The sequence below is a fragment of the Nicotiana sylvestris genome, chromosome 8, assembly GCF_000393655.2.
Source record: "Nicotiana sylvestris chromosome 8, ASM39365v2, whole genome shotgun sequence".
Classification (NCBI taxonomy): Eukaryota; Viridiplantae; Streptophyta; class Magnoliopsida; order Solanales; family Solanaceae; genus Nicotiana; species Nicotiana sylvestris.
In genome coordinates, this window is record NC_091064.1 from 217,752,710 (window position 1) to 217,770,429 (window position 17,720).

A 17,720-nucleotide genomic window follows, 5' to 3' on the forward strand; every position below is an offset into this window, starting at 1 on the left:
ACATTATCAAATAGTCACACTGTCTGTCCCTTATTGTCTTTAAAATATCTTCAAATGACTTTTTTCCCCAAGCATACGTCTGATATTGACCACTTGCAATGATATCAAAATCATCTTTGTTGATACCATGATTATTGGCATATGAGAATATGAAATGATGGACAAACACCATCAAGGCCATCTTGAACGCATCTTCTCCGACTTCCAGTCCTTTTTCTTGAAGCGATCAAGAAGCTGCCCCCTCGTTATAGCCTTTTTTCCATCTCCTGGAAAATACTCTTTTAGCAACCTATTGACATCTTGTTTGTCATAGAAAGTGGCGTCTTCTTCTACACACTTCAAACCAGTGATAACAGCAAACTCTCCAATGCTAAAATGCAACAAACAACCATTAATTTTCACCCACAACTCCCTTTTCCCGTCCTGGGACGACTTCCCTCAATAGTATACAATGAATAAGTTGATTTTGAATTTTAAATTGAGGGAGGTCCAAGAAGTACCCAAAACAACTAGCACAGAACATTTGAAGCTAGGTGTCAGCCAAATATTGCTTCAAAATGCTCACAATATCAGTCTCGGTATGGGAACTAATCCTGTTGTGGAAATGATCAACTGGTTGTATATAGAAGTCCTCAACCTTGTATATGGAAAAATAACAAGAAATAGATCAGGAACAAAAACTATACTAAAACATTGTATAAATATGTATAAATTAGTGTAGCAGTACTTGTATAAAGATGTATAAACAGCTGTATAACTTTGTATGAAATTGTATAAGCATGTATAAAATTAATAGCAACATAGGGAATACTTTCAGCTTAGCTTCTCTCATTCAATTTGCAGCGAATAGCAAACCTTTGTTTTTTCGATATGCAATCAAGACCACTCTCACCATCGTCCTTGATCTTTCTCCTTTTCGGTTTAACACTGGGGCCTACATCATCTTTATAACCAAATCAACTTTCAGCTTTTCTTTTGATTTTTCAGGTCTCCCACATTTCTTACTCCTTATTCTAACGATGTTAATTGTAGTATGAGTATTACTCATTTGCGAACGAGTCATTCGACTGCTCTCTTGTTGTAACTTTTTTGTAGGAGCAGGAGACTCAAAATCATCATCATCAGGAGTCTGGACATGCGTATTCGCTTCAGAAGCAGGGGTTGAGGGCAAGTCCCTCGATAATTTAACTGGAGTGGGAGTATTCCTCGTTTGCGAACGAGTCATTCGACTGCTCTCTTGTTGCGAGTTTTTAGGAGGAGCGGGAGACTCAAAATCAACATCATCTGGGGCTTGGACATGCACATTAGCTTCAGAATCAGGGCTTGAGGGCAAGTCCCTCAATCTTTTCGCAAAATCTAACTTAACGCCTCTTCCAGCAACCTTCATTTTGCTTTTAGAAGCAGGTATTTTTGAAAGCATTTTCTACAATAAAACAAACAAACAAAACTTTAACAAAGTGAAGACAAGTGAAAGAAAACACAAAAATCGAACCAAAAATAAAGGCCAAGCAAAGGCCAATTTTCCCAAATTGTAACAAAACTCAAAAAATAAAAAATTCTACCCTAAAAGTCGAAATAACAAAGCATGCAAACTGAAACATCAAGTTTAAACTCAGAACGAAGATAGAAGGAACACAAAACCAAACGAAAAACATAACAGCATTGTAAATAAAATAGTCATAATCAGAAAAGCAAAAAAAATAAAAATAAAACAAAATTCAAAACCAAAACTATGGTAAAAGCATAAAATGAATCGAAAATTACCTGAAAATAAGAGTGAAAGCTCAAAAAAATAGTTGAGACCCAACAATGGAGGTCGGTTGCCTTCGTCTCTGAGAAAAACGTGAGGAAGAGAGAGAAAAAGAAACAGAGAAATTGAAATTGAAAAACAAAAACCGTTGTTTTAATATTTGTGGGCTACCAGGTGAAAACTAAATTTCACAACATATACAACCTGGGCTAAACCAGATAAGGGCTTCAAATGTGGGCTATTCTCGAATGGGTTGTATGGCCCAAATGATATATGATGTAATTTCTTCTTTAAATTAGCCAACGAATATATAACAAATATATAATCGTATATAATTATTATATAATTTTTTTATACTAGCTAGAAAAATAAATAGTAGAATAGACCAGGTAAAGATTCCAAAATCCATGTTGTCCAAAAGTTACACTATGGGCCAACCGTGTATGCTCCACTTATGTAATACGGCCCAATCATAATTCTCATACCACCTTTAGGAGATTGGAATTTTATATTTATAGTCGCAAATCCCTATTTACTTTTTAGACGAGAACACTATATTTACATAATTGACTTGTTAAACAAATGTGTTTATCCAACTACTAAGTCAACCAATTCTATCTTTTCATTCTTTTCCCTAGAAGTTTAGGTGGAGTAGTATTTTATTTATATATCTTGTATAGTATCATATTCATATTTTATTTCCAGTGCCTCGACTACTTGTTATGTCTTCTTACCCACTATGTCTATGTGTTGACTTAATTTTTTTATATACTTATCTACAATATTCTACAGTTTAAACTTTAATCTGACTGATACTTGTACCAAGTCAAAGCAGCATTAAAAATTTAAAGAAGATGAGAGAGAGAGAAATTTGGTTGACTTATAGTAGTGATAATCAAATTTAAAAAAAAAAAAATGAAACACACACACAATGAGTTGGAGTCCTTTTGGAGTTCGGCATTCCTACATAAATTATTTATTTTGTCTAGGTACTTAGAATTGGAATTATTAGAATGCTTAGGAGTTGGAAGGAAGTCTTGGCGTAGCTGGTAAAGTTGTTGTCATGTGACCAGGAGGTCATAGGTTTGAGCCGTGAAAATAGCCTTTTGCGGAAATGCAAGCAAGGCTGCATACAATAGACCCTAATGACCCGGTCCTTCTCCAGACCCCGCGCATAGCGAAAGTTTAGTGCACCGGACTGCCCATAGTGCTTAGGTGTTTAATGATAAGTTCTATACTCTGTCTTAAGTACAGGAACATGACTCTCACTCTTGAAATTATGAAATATTGGCTACCAATACTTATATTCTTTCTCTGATATAATTGTCTAATATTTCATAGTATAAATTATTGTTGCAACTATATAGTACGTGTCTTTTGGTTTCAAACTGAAAACCAAGAAAAAAATTGTCAACAACACACCAGTAAATTTCATATATAAGCAAGTAAAAGTTCTGGTTACAACTTTGGTTTCCTTTTCTCAAAAAGGAATACAAAAAACAAAAAACAAGAACAGATAAAAATTCCACAGTATATCCCATTTTGATACACTTTACATTGATGAAATCATAGGAAAAACTCAGATAATAAAAGTCCAAAACATTCTCTGAAGAACTTGTTTCTTATCTTGATCAGCTGCACAAAATGGAATAAAGTGTGAAATCAAATACTAATATATATATATCAAATATTCTATCACTCATCACTATATAATAGAGGAAATTTTTACTCCTCTTATTAAACAAACAACAAGAAACTAAGCCATTTTTTCTCTTCATGTCCTGACCAAAGGTGAATTCATTGGAGAATGAACTGGTGAATTCATGAAATCATCCATTCGTCGAAACGATAAGCTGATCTGAAGTTTGCTCCTGCTGCATTGTTTCTTAACTGCAGATTTACTGTTAAGTCCTTTTGTTTGAAGCACAAAGTTCCTTATCCTTCTTAGAGCAATTCTCATAGTTTCATCGTCCATATTCGCGAAACAAACTCTAAACCAACCTGGTTCAGAACAATGAAAAGAACAACCTGGTGAAACATTAAGTTTCACTTCATTGATAATAATTCTCCACAATTCTAATTCAGATTCAAAAGTTGACTCTTTTAGTAGTCTTCTTAAATCCATCCAGAAAAATAAACCAGCATTACTCTTCAATGTACTAATTCCAACTTGTGCTAGTCCTTTAGTAAACATCCCGTGTCTTTTTCCTAGTCTTTCTGAGCTCTCAGCAATGAATTTTTCGACGAAAATTTCATCAGACAACATTGATGCAATCAAATGTTGTGTCTGTGTTGAAACTAGCCCGAAGCTTGACATTTTTCTAGCAATGTTGACTACTGTATCGTTGTATGAGTAAACAATTCCGACTCTGAATCCTGGAAATCCCAAATCTTTCGACAAGCTATACACAATATGGATCAAATCTTTGTTGCATCCGACATGTTCTTCAACTATTTCAGAAACACTGATGAATTTTGGCTGATCAAAGACAGTAGCAGCATAAATTTCGTCGCATATTAAGTGAATATTTTTCGAATTTATGAATGTTACTATGTCTCTCAGTGTGTCACTGTCAAGAAGAGTGCCTAATGGATTTGAAGGATTGTTTATAAGCAAACCCTTTATATTAATATTGGATTCTTGAGCTTTTTCATATGCAGATTCTAAGGCTTTTTTAGTGACCTTGAAATCATTAGAACTGTCACAAACAACAGGAAATAGTTGTACACCAGTTCTCCACCTTAAATCTCTGTCAAATCTGCAATATTACAAATGCAAAATTATTTAGAATATTCCTCAATAAGTAAACTAAAAAAAATAGTTGTTTCTTTTAAACTTTGTTCCTTGTGCTAGAGAGCAAACTTGAAAACCATGCAACTTTTTTTAATGCTTTTTACAATACTCAAGTAGCGGAGCCCGAAAGTTTACAAAAAGCGTTCACCGTTTAATATACATTTATAAAAAGTAATTGTTGACCTATAAAAATAATATAAAAAGTAATTGTTGACCTATAAAAATAATATAATTTTCTATATAGTCAGTATAATTTATGCGGCTATGCCACACCCTATTTGTCCTTGAGAGAACAGAGGGAGACATGACTGATGAAAATGAATTAGGGATGACTTTATGGGACAAATGAGAAATAAATATATTTATTATGATACAACTTAATAAAAAAAATTGGTCTTTGTCACTTAGGACCACAGGAAATTATGAAGGATGTTACTAGAGGACCCTATTTTCTCTGTTTTGTACAGATGAGTAGTTGATTTCATGTCCCACATTAATAATTTAACTAGGTCCAAACACCCAAAATAAGTTAAAAATATGCAGGTCAAGGGAAGACACTTGTGATAATGATTTGTAAATTATAAGAGCCCCTAAGTTGATGAAACAAATGAAAAAAAAAAATTAACTTGGATTTTCATAAAGAAAATATAAGTTGGTAAGGACTCTAAGAAGAGTTTTTTTTTTTTTTTTTTTTTGGGTAAGGGTCCCTATTGTGTTAAGAATTCCAATAATGAGGTTTTCTTGATTCGAGTTGTGAGAATGTAGAAATTTCTTATAGAAGCGTGAGTTTTACGTGGTGTAAAAATAGAGTTAGTCGAGTCGGTAAATTTCGAATACTGAATTCTTACCCGGGATAATATGGGGTAGGAACCAAAAATGCATCTCCAGGATTGGCCAAACAAAAAGCCAGTGTTTCATGAGCTCCAGTTGCTCCTCCACTCATAACAATGCGATTTGGGTCAAATGTGACTTTGTCTCCTCTGACTTTTTCCATAAATCTTGCAACTGCCTGAAATTAAGATTCATTTATATTTATAAGGTAGTTAGAACACTGAATAATTTAGAGTATAAAAAAATAGGAATCTGAGTTTAGCTGGTATTTTGCTTTTAAAAACAATCATACCTGTCTAAATTCTGGCAAGCCATGATAGTCTTGAAAAATGGCAATATCTTTGAAATCTTCAGCTCCTTCAATTGTGCAAATGGAGGCTTTTGGGTTATTGACCACCCATTCTTGGATTAAATCAAAGCAAAGCTGCAAAATACATCAAAATAGAGAAATTAACAAAAACTATAAAGTTTTCAGTTTTAGCCATTTTATAAAGAAAAAGAAGATAATATATCATTTTTTTTCTCTTACCTGATTTTCTGCAAGACCCATCTGAATAACTCCATTAGGATTGTTAGTGAGATGAAAAGGATCAATTTCATAAGCCTTCCAACCATCAAAATAAGCTGAGTTTTCTCCATGTCCATCATTTGTGGCTATTTTTGAAAGAAGCTGCTGCTTTTGGACGTTGCCTGAAATGAACACCATTTTCTGAAAGTTGTAGAGTTGGCTAATTTGCTAGAGGTTATATGGTAAAAGAAGTTTTAAGACTTTGAATATTTTTGTACAAGTCTTATAAATTTGTGGAATGAAAATTGAAGTGGAAGTGATGCCTTATTTATACTAGTAATTCTAAGTGCTACATTGTCATGGTCTCTAAAGAAGTTTCCATGAAAGATAGGATCTACACGCACGCGTAACCAACCCCCCCAAAACCCCACCCCCACCCCACCCCACCCAAACAATCTCCAAACACCTTTGAAAAAGTTAGTATTTTTTTTTAAGAAATACAATCTTGAGATACGTTAGGTGGTTTAATTAGTACGTGTGTGTATATGCTAATAGCGCACTAGTTATGAACTGTACAAGTCCCTTCATTTCCCTACTCTCCCCACCAAACATTATTATAACTCTCGCTCATAAATACAACAACAAAAAACCCAGCTAAATAACACGAATAGGGTATGGGGAAGGTAGTATATACGCAGACATTATCCCTATCTTATGAAAATAGAGAGATTATTTTCGAAAGGTAGGGGTGGGCGTTCGGACAGTTCGGATTGCATATGAAAATTTCGGTTTGGATTTCCTGTTTTCGGATTGAAGAAATGACAATCTAATTCAAATAACTTCAGATTGGATCAGTTTTTTAAGTTCGGTTTCGGATTATTCGGTTTGGATGTTTTGGATTTTCGGTGTTGTACTTATAAGTTTAGAAGTCTTTCTTTTTACAAAAATGAATATCCAAATAAGTACTTATGTTAAATTGCATAAAAAAGTTCCGCATTCTCACCACAATTATCCAAAAGAAGTATTCAAGTAATGAAATTATTATCAAAAATACAATAGAGACACTAATGCGGGCGATAAGAAGTAGAAATAGTAAAATCATGTCCAAATAGAAAGTATTGTCACAGTAACTTGGTAGTTAATATTGAATATATGAGATAATATATAATGGGTAGAGTATTGAACGTATTACTATTGACATATGGATAATTGACTAAATATAAAGTATAATTTGGATTTTCAGATATCAAAAATTCCAAGTACCAAATCCAATATCTAATCCAAAATTCAAAAATTTTAAAAATTAAATCCAAAATCCAATCCGTAATCCAAAAATTCAAATTAAAAATCCAAAAAATCGGATTTCGGTTTGGATTTGGGGTTTGCTCAAACTATACCCACCCCTGCCGAAAGACCCTCGGCTCCTCGGGGATAAATATGAAATGAATTCAACTTATATACAATGAATATAACATAATTAATTTTTGTAAGTATATTTAATTAGTTATAATACGTGATATATCGTAGATATTACCTATTTCACCAAATTACGTTGACCTGATAGTGTTAAAAAATTATATACTCTCAGTGCTTAGAAGAATAACTCATAGTATAAAATACATTCTCTTAAGAAAATTGTGAGTCTTTTTTTTCGAAATCACTGTTTGGTCATGACATTTTTGATTTTTGCTAGTAGATGAATTTTAGAATTTTTCGAAAATTGAAAAAACTCCAAAAGATTATTTTTCAAAATTTTCACTTCAGATCACTTACAAAAATTCAAATCCCAATATTATTTTCATGTCCAAACACAACTTTAATTTTCAATTACCATTTTCACTTGAAAAATAAATTCATTTTTTCCCCGAAATTAACTAAAACTTTCTACGAAATGTTTCCCAAAAAAAAAAGAGTAAAATTTACAGGAACTTTAGAGAATTTTTTGACGACTCTTTCAACTGATCAAGTTTTGAAGGTGAGGAAATTCTCTCTATAAAAAAATCTAGTTTTGAAGGCTCCGTAGGCTAATTACTAATGGCTTCATTTTGTTACTCTATATGATCGAATCTCAAATATAATTAGTGTATAAACTACTTCTTCAATCCTTCATTTTATACTTGATGAAATAAATATATAAAAATGAACATGTAACTTATATTATTAAAGATTTAACTAATTTCATGTTATATTGCATTATTGCAAAAGGCTAAAAATTTCTAATGCAAATAAATGTCGGCGAATATGAGCAGTTTATGTCAAACTAATGGATAACATAAGGAATTAACTTAGCTGTTTGGTTGCATCTTTTAAAAACTAAGTGTAGGTTTAATCACAATCATGTCGGATCATGTGTTCATTTTCTAAACCTAAAAGACAAAAGTAGGAAATCGTACGTGTGTTTCTATTTTGTTGCTTTCCAAATTGATTGTCTCTGCGATTGTACAGAAAAAGAAAAAAAATACTAAGTATTTTATATCCAAATAGAAAGTTTTACTTTCGAGCATAATGGTCCACATATAATTAATTATAAAACTACTGAAAATACTTTCTCTATAAGTCTTCAATGTTTTGCGCTTAAAACCACAAAGAAAATAAAAGAAAAGATCAAGCAATATGATTCCACACAAGGCTAAAAACCGTTCTTGAATTATATATATATATATATATATATATATATATATATAAAGAGAGAGATTGTATAAAATATTTTCGTCATCAAGTCACTTGAAATGTATATAATAGTAGGTTAAATTACAATTGTGATGTAAAAATCTTCTATACTATCAATATAGTATATATACAATATAAACTCATTAGATATACATTTCATTCTCCTTCTTCTATCCATACAGAGGCGAATTTTAAGTTTATGAGTTCCTTACAGTCTAAAATTAATAAACAATAATAATCAAATGAATGAACTGGGTTCTAAGCTAAATATTCTCATAAGATTAATAAAATTTTCAATACAAAATCAAAGTCTAAGCAAAAGTTACTGAGTTCACGTAAACCTGCTCTTATTGTAGTATATCCGCCTAGAGGCAGATCCAGGATTTAAACCGTATAGGTTCAACTTTTAAATTTTTTAGCATTGAACCCATATATATTTTTAAAGTTTTTTATTTATTAAACAGTCACCTTTGATCATTGATGTGCAAAAAGTTACAATTTGAGTTTGGCATCCCAAACTTTGTACATGATCATTGAGATGTGACTAATCTTTCATATATATTTTTAAAGTTATGGGTTCATATCTACTATTTTTGCAATTTTAATGAATTTTTACATATAAATTTTACTCCGCATCGAAAATCATGAGTTCAATTGAACCCAGTGAGTATATGCTGCATCCGCCTCTGGATCCCCCATATGTCCATATGACGATATTGTTCACTTTGAATCAAATCTTTAATGATTTCTCAAAATGTATCACATACACCATTTAACAGAGTTACTACACTTATATGTACTCGTAACTTTTATTTTTCGAACTTCTAATGCAAAACTTTATTCGCATACTCAATAACATATTTTTGAGGAAAAGAAAAAAAAATTGAGGCTTCTAGTATGCATTTGACTTGTGAGATTAAGCAAGTGAACTAATGATTATTACCTTCTTATACATATCTGATATGTTTGGCTTAAAACATAGAGCTAAATTGAATTTTGAACCATTAATTACGTACACGTTCAAGCACATGCACAAAAATAGAAAGGAAACGTGAATTATTTGCATTTAATTCGTTAGAAATCCTTCATATTATAGAACGCGGTCGGAGCCTCAATAATTTACTTCAATTTTTCAAATTCTTCCTAAGTTTTTGGTAGGAAAAAGAATGCTTCCTAAATAGAATGGTACAATTTGTACTTCTATTTCATGAAATAATACACTTCTTACTATTTTTGCATTGCATTATTGAGGGTACTTTATATCGTAGTCTTCACCTTAGACCATTAATGTAACATGGTCACAGTCTGTGATTCTCTCTTTTATATCCACACATAAGTTAAACAATGCTTTGACTATTTTGAATTTGGTAATATTGTTTACCTCGAAAATACGAGTAACAATTAAATTTGATTAGTGGTTTTAAAGGTATGTGATCTAGTTCAATACCAATTAATAATCAAGAAATATGAAGTACAAATGAAAGATAGAAGTGAATCAAACCAATGTTACTCAGCAGTGACCTCGAGCTTAGTAACCTCGAGGTGGGTTTAGAACAATAAGGACAATTAGACAAGAAAAGTAAAGTAAGAGCAGTAGAGCTAAGGACGATTCTTATGAACAGTAGGCGAAAAAGTAGAGAGTATACTCTTTGCTCAATGATTAGATGGTCTTACAAATGATTGGGGCCCCTTTTATATAATAGGGGAACCCTAAATAAGGTATATTTCTATTTATACAGTAAGGAATATTCTTGGTACAGTTGTCTAACCGCCTAGTACGGAATAGTACAATCTTATTCCGGGATTTGCATCATGATCTTGGGAACGTGGCAGGAATCTAGTTTATTCCGATGCAAATCCATAACATACTATTTCGGGGTCGAGCATACTTGGCCTTGGTGTTCCCCGTACTCCTATCTCCGGGCTTTGCACTCTGTCTTCGAGCTCGAGTCTGGTCCATCGGTCTCGAACTCAACCTCGCCCAGACTTGGGATTAGGATGGACCCTCGAGCCTATAAATCAGAATCATATGATTTTACCGTATACAAATATTTATATTTTCAAATTACATTTTCCTTTTACTCCTCTCCGCAAAAGCTCTCTACTTAACTCAGTGGCGAAGCTAGAAATTTTCCCAAAGGTATTCAAATTTGAAAGAAGTGAAAAAAAATTCCAGACAAAGAGTTTTCAATATGTGTTATATACTTCTAAAACGTAATATTTTACCTATATACGCAGTGCAATTTTTTGGTGAAAGATGATCGGTTGACCACCCTTGTGATCATGTGGCTTCGCCACTGACTTTATTCCCTTGAGAATTCGAGATGAAGAGTGCTTACCACTTGAATATCTTGTCTTCAAATTACGTTAGATGTAAAATACTACGTAAAAGGGTATTCAGGTCAAATCGAAAGATATTGACACTTGGACTTGCACGGAATGTTATGTAATTATAGATCGGATCAGATGCTTTTCTAATATATTGGAAATGAAATTTGCACAGAATGCTATGTAATTGATCGGATCAGATACTTTATAAATTAAATATTGGAGATTTTCTGGGAGACTCTCTCTTAGGGCGAAGGTTTTTTTGTTTCTCACCTGGTGTTCGATATTTATATTTACATCCGATTAAATTTGAATTCGCGCCGGAATATCTTACATTGGAGGTAAAGCGCTCCTTAACAAAGGCGACTCCATACCCAGGGGCTCGAACCCGAGACTTCTGGTTAAGGATGAATGAGTACTTATTGGTCAGTTGAACGCTTATTTGACTAGAGGTTTTTTCCTTCATTTTTTCTTTTTTGGTTTTTCGCTCAATGGTTATATCAGTATTTGAGCTCAACTAAATCCGAATTCGCATTGAAAAGTCTACATTGAGGGGGGGGGGGGTTTAGGAGGGAGGGGTAAAGCGCTTCCTAATAAATGTGGTTCTACACTAAGGACTCGAAATTTTTAATTAAAGATAAATGAATATTTACCACTCCACTGCCATTCTTGTTAGTTATTTGACGAGAAATTGTTAACTAAATAAAATTAAATACAGCTGTTGTAGTCAACTCCCATTGACTTTCAACTTATGTGCAAAGAAATTTGTCATACACTAACAGTTAAAAAAATAAATTTTACCCAAAAGTCAAAAGTGTAGCAGGGTTCTGGTCCCATATTTTGAGAGAAAATTAAATAATAGCATTTTTCAGTGTATACTTCCTAGCTAGCCATCTGGATACAATTCCACCGTCTTGTGACTGTGGCACTTGAACTACCAAAGACTTAATTTGCCGGTGTTATTATTTTCCAAAAAAAGTTGAGGCCCCAGTGTGGAAAGAAACACCAAAAAAAAAAAAAAAGAATTTTAATAAAATACGAGTCTTATTTTTGATCGATCTCAAAGTCAAATTTGGAATTAAATTTATGTTTAAACCTCATCTCTTAAGAGAGTTAAGATCACTTCTTTTTACCAACTTCGTTCTTATATACTGCGGCGTAGCCAAATAGAATGAAGGGTGTTCAGTTGAATATTTTTCATTAGAAAATTACGTTAAATATATAAATTATATTATCCTAGGTGTATAAGTTAAAAATTACTTTTTATAGAAATATATTAAATCTTGAACGTCTTTTATAAAATTTCTAACTTTGTCACTGCTCATACGAGAGAAAAATTAAGTGTAGTACGGCGAGTTTTTCTTTTTCTCTTTCTGGCAATATATGCAAAACCTTTAAGTTTATTCATCTCGATCTCAAATTGTAATGCAATCAAATTATTTACGTTTTAACCGCAAGTAAGTGTTTATATTAAGTATAGGATGAGATAACATGTAAAATATGATATGTAACTTCGCAGACTAATTCATTGAATGTATATAAAAGTTTACATATCACTGGGGAAAAAAAGTTCTCTACACAGTAGAGTTATAAGTACATGCACCTACGTAATTACGATAATTAAACGTGAATCACCATAACCATGTGATTTGACTAAATTAACTTGTATCTTGTGATCTCCAAAAATTACCCTAAGCTAGTGACGTGCGCGTAAATACACTCATGTATGCACTGTTTGAGGCGGATTCAGGATTTTAAGTTTACGGGTTCCTACAAAAATCTCAAGTTAATATACAATAATAATTGGATTAACGGACTGGATTCCAAGTTAAATATTTGTATATAATAAATTTTTTAATACAAATACAGAATCTAGGTAAAAGTTATCGGGTTCACGGGAATCCGTAACTAATGCACTGGATTCGACCCTGCGTGCTACGCCCTTACCATTAGACCAAATCCTAGAGGTTTTGGCTATTTATATATGTGTTGTTAGTAGATTATTTGTTATTGTCTAAACCTCTCTCCACTGTGAATAGGATAAATTTCACGTATCAAAATACTTTTGAATAAATATTCAAATTCGCTCATCTATTTTTTATTTTGATTTAAATTTACCCCTTATGATATGTTTGAGCTCCATCGGCTTAAAGATAAATATGAGATAACTTGCTAATGGCGAGTGCATGAATGACCCTAAAATATTAGGTACATAGGATAAAATTAACATATTTCGCATTATAGAGAAATATATGTTATCTTTTTTGGTTAATATTTAAAACTAATTAAGGACGGAGAAGTGTCTCTACAAAATTCTCGTGTTTCCCTCATGAAAAATGTTGGTTTTTGGAAAAGGCGTAATGGCTTCCTGGCCACTTAAACTTGTAAGGCTTTTGAAAGCCGATATATAAACTTTGGATTTTCCCATTTGAACACCCAAACTCGTGAAACTCTTAACTAATAAACACATTTGACCTTTGATCCTATGCGCGTGTATTACACATTCACAGACGTGTCCATCCAGTCAGCAAATTACCAATGAGATTGTTACACGTCAAGGGCAGCTGTGCTGGAATAAATTTATTAATTTCTAATTTTTCTTCTGTTTCACTTATTTTCTTCTTCACCAACTGATAGAATTAGGAGGCATGAGCTTGAGATAGTGATGGGGAATGAGCACATATCATTCACTACACACTGTTGAATGTGCAGACCAGTAAAGATCCTGACGGACTTCGTATCCTCTATTATCTTGTTCAGGATCTCAAGTGTTTTGTGTTCTCTCTTATCTCTCTCCATTTCAAGATCAAACCCATTTAAGTCGTGATTTTGCCATGGACAATCCCTCAAACAAGAAAAAATTAAAGATGATATTCATTTTAATTTTTTGCAGAGAAACTTTTAATGAAGAAAAATAATTGTCTATTTTGATTCTTAAGCATAAATCCACCATTGTTGTGCAGTGAAGAGCTTCAAAGCCTCTAATGGAGATGGAAAAAAAAGGGCAGATCTGTTTCTCTGTCCCTTGCGTGTATGTGTGTTTATCTTGCAGTCGTTTCTGGTGGTAGGCGGCTAGCTTTTAGATTGAAAACAAGAAAAGCTCAAAATCCGAAGAAGGGGGGAGGCACTGTTAGGCGTAGATGGGGAGGAGGGACTGGTTGGGTTCGTTTGATTGTTGCTGTAGGTTATGGGTGAAGCCTTATTTCTGGACATTGGGGATGGTGCGAAGATACAGGGGTGGTGTGTAGAAGACGAGATCGGGGGTGTTCCTATTATGGAAATCGGCACACACGCGTCATTTGAATGTGACTTGTACGCACTATGTCCACGTAAGATAAGCTACCGCCACATAAGCATAGTCAATGGTCAAAAGTGTTTATTAGTTATAGGTTTCACGAGTTTGAGTGTTTAAATGGGAAAGACTAAAGTTTGTGTATCGACTTTCAAAAGCCCTACAAGTTTAAGTGGTTAGGAAGTCATTTCGTCTTTGAGAAAATGAATTCATGTACTAGCTACTAGTATCTAGGCTAAGAATTTACTATTATTAAACCTAGCAAATGCAGTACCAAAAATGGTTGCTTTTTCTCCGTCCACACATTTTAAGCAGTTTTCACTCAAAATCATTCAAACATTAGGCTAGTTTTTTAATTCTTTCCATATTTGGAATTTGGTCTATTCCGACCATGTTATGTTGGACTATTTTTGAACATATTAAAATCTCATTAAAGAACCAACTTAAATTTGATTAAAGTATATTCCCGTCTTTTCTGCTAATTGTGTATTTAACTAACAAATGCTTTCTAATTATTCCTCACGTGCATGACTCTATATTTTAATACTAATCATAATATCATTTATCTCAATTTATATGATTGTTCTACATATTTTGGGACATTCCAAAATAATTCATTTATAATACTACTTTTATATTCTAAAAGTTTCATTTTGAAATTATAATTTAATGTGATACTTTTTCTATTTTTTTAGTGATTAGTATTTTGTTTTATTATATACTCAGATATTAGACAGACAAAAATTAAATTTGTATCTGATAAAATGATGTCAAGTAAAATGAGACATAAGAAATACTCTCTCCGGTACACTTTAATTGATTTTTTTGCGTTTTCTTGTGGTCCACAATATTTGATTTTTCAGACATCAAGGAAGAATTAATTTATTTTTTAAAGTTGTCATTAGAGTAAAGAATTTCGGAATATCTATTATATTTCCAATGAATAAATTAAAGATATAGTAAATGTTAATATAGTTAATTTTATTGTTAATTAACGTTAAAAATTCAAAAAAAATTAATTAAAGTGAGCCGGAGAAAGTAATAATTATAATATTACTAGGTACTTCTTGAATACATAGTTACGTTTATAATTACGTTTAAACGTGTTGGCTGATTGTTAAGGTGCCTTTGCAGAAAATACCAAAGTTCAAACGATATTATCAAATTAATGTTTGATTAATAATAATCCCCTAATTAGTATTAAATAGCACAAATACCTATCTTGAACTTGAATTTAATAGACCTAAATGTCTAACTTATCAATATCGTTTAATCCTATTTTTATAAAGTCAAAAAATTCTATTTTATGGGAGACAAAGAAAAGAAAGTAAAGACAACGAAAAAGAAGTGATTATTGACCTAATCTACGACGTGTTTTATCTCTTTTAAAATAAAGCAAGAGCAACATTTGAACCATACGCAAATAAAGGGAAATAGAAGCATATGATTCATAAGCAGAAATAATATAGTCAACAAATAATCAAACTTAATTGTTTTTAGCGTGCAACTCACCAATAAAATTACTAGTCACAAGAAAAAGAAAACAATTTCTATTTGAGTAAGAGAATAATTTGGAAAAAAGAGAACAGAGGAAAAGTTGGTCAACCATGTGGGTGGCTCTTTTGCTTGGTTACTATTTTCAAATTAAGGGTGTTAAATAAATGGTTCGGGCCAAATTTAAGCGGATTAATATCATTGAAAAATATATGATCTTGTATGAATATTACTTTAGGAATTTCAACAATCTATTTAATTAATACATATCCTGATCCCGATCTCGTACATATTTCAATTCCAATGAATAGTAACACTATATTCTCAATCCAATAATTCTTAATGAGTTAGTGTACGCAATTTATGAGGGTCATTCTAGTTGTATTAGAAATCCAGTATTAATAATAATACAATAAGATAAATAACTTCAGATATCCTTATAGAAGTTTAATGGGGTAAAGATATCGTGTAATTAAAAATTATTTTTTCATTATTTTTTTTGTTTGTTTTTTAATCTAAATCTGCAATTAAGTTGCTAAGAAAATCAGCTATTGTACAATAAAATAAAATTATAACCTACATTTAAAAGTTAAAACCATTGTTAGTTTAACATTGGTTCTTTCATATATATTTTTCGACAAAACTTCAATGAATTGATTTAGACTGATAACGTATGTTGTCCAAGTTGATCCAATATTAATTACGATTAAATCTGTTCTAGCCCTTAATCAAGATAGCATTCACCTAATCCAACAGGTTAAACATTTATGGTCAATATTAGTTCCCTCAATATTAACACCACCTCAATATTATGCATTCACATAGTTTGAAACTTTCTCAGTTCTCTTTGAAAGTCAAAATTAAGGAATTTTGCCTCTGGCAACCATGAGCTGAAACTTCAATAGTCCACTGGATTAATATCTGAGTCACAAATAATACTGGAGACTTTCTTTTTTCTGATTTTATTATTACCAATATTCTTTTATTTCTTTGGTCAATCATGCACATGTAAATATCTAATTTCAAAAATTGGGTCTCTAATTCCAGATCATTCTGTGATCAAAAAACTGAGGAAATCAACTAATTTGGGTCAAGTGCAGAACCATTCAAGATCTTGAGTGTGAATTAATTTTGAATTCTCTATTTATCGATCTATGATTCTATGTTCTTGTTTCTTGGGCTGATGTGAATAGGTAAAAGAAGAGAACTAGACCATAGTATGCCACAAAAGAATATAGAAACTAGGATTGAATGGTAGCCTTTCAACTTTGTTGAACAATTTTAAGGCAGTTTTGTCCTTCAAAATAAAGACCAGGGCAGAAACTTATTTGACTGTGAAAATGCTAGAAGTTGTACTAATGTGGAAAGTGGAATTTAGCTCACTTAATCTAGAGGATAAAGTTCAAGGCCAATAAGTTAATGAAATATCACAGTATATCTTGGTCATCATAAATATTTGTCTTGCAGTATGTATTCTTCAGTTTTCTTGGACCAGCTGCTATAATTCAAATATAAATAAAAATGGATGGAAAAAAAATACAGAAAGGGGCGAAAACTTTGACCAACAGTACGGTTTTCTAGGACAATTGAGGGCACGTTTTGGTACAAGGAATAAGTGACAATTAATTCCGGGACTGAATTTGAGATGAATCTATCCCACGTTTGGTTGGGATAAAATCGGGGTATAACTAATCTCGGGATTAGTTATCCCGGGATTATAATATTTTTTTATCTCTATGAAAGGATGGAATAACTAATCCCGATATAATTAATCATGGGATAACTTGTTTCCCAATCAAACGACCTCTAAGGACTTAAGGTGATGAAAGAAGGGTTACTGAAATGGCAGGGAATTCAAATTTCTAGCATATCATTTATTGATTATGAAGTAAAAGGGCAACCCGGTGCACTAAGTTCCCGCTTTGTGTGAGGTCCGGAGAAGGGCCAGACCAAAAGGGTCTATTGTATGCAGCCTTACCCTGCATTTCTGCAAGAGGCTGTTTCCACGGCTTAAACCCGTGACCTTCTGGTCACATGATAACAACTTTACCGG

The 17,720-nt window shown here is 32.4% G+C and overlaps 1 protein-coding gene across 1 annotated transcript; it reads right to left on the reverse strand.

Annotated features, from left to right (window-relative positions):
- Positions 1-3,157: 3,157 nt before the first annotated feature.
- Positions 3,158-6,183, reverse strand: LOC104226114 (1-aminocyclopropane-1-carboxylate synthase). The gene is made up of 4 exons (XM_009778005.2): positions 5,905-6,183; positions 5,668-5,799; positions 5,393-5,553; positions 3,158-4,509 (listed from the first exon to the last, which is right to left on the reverse strand). The coding sequence occupies exons 1-4, from the start codon at positions 6,079-6,081 to the stop codon at positions 3,525-3,527; spliced, it is 1,455 nt and encodes a 484-aa protein (XP_009776307.1). The 5' UTR covers positions 6,082-6,183; the 3' UTR covers positions 3,158-3,524.
- Positions 6,184-17,720: the final 11,537 nt, after the last annotated feature.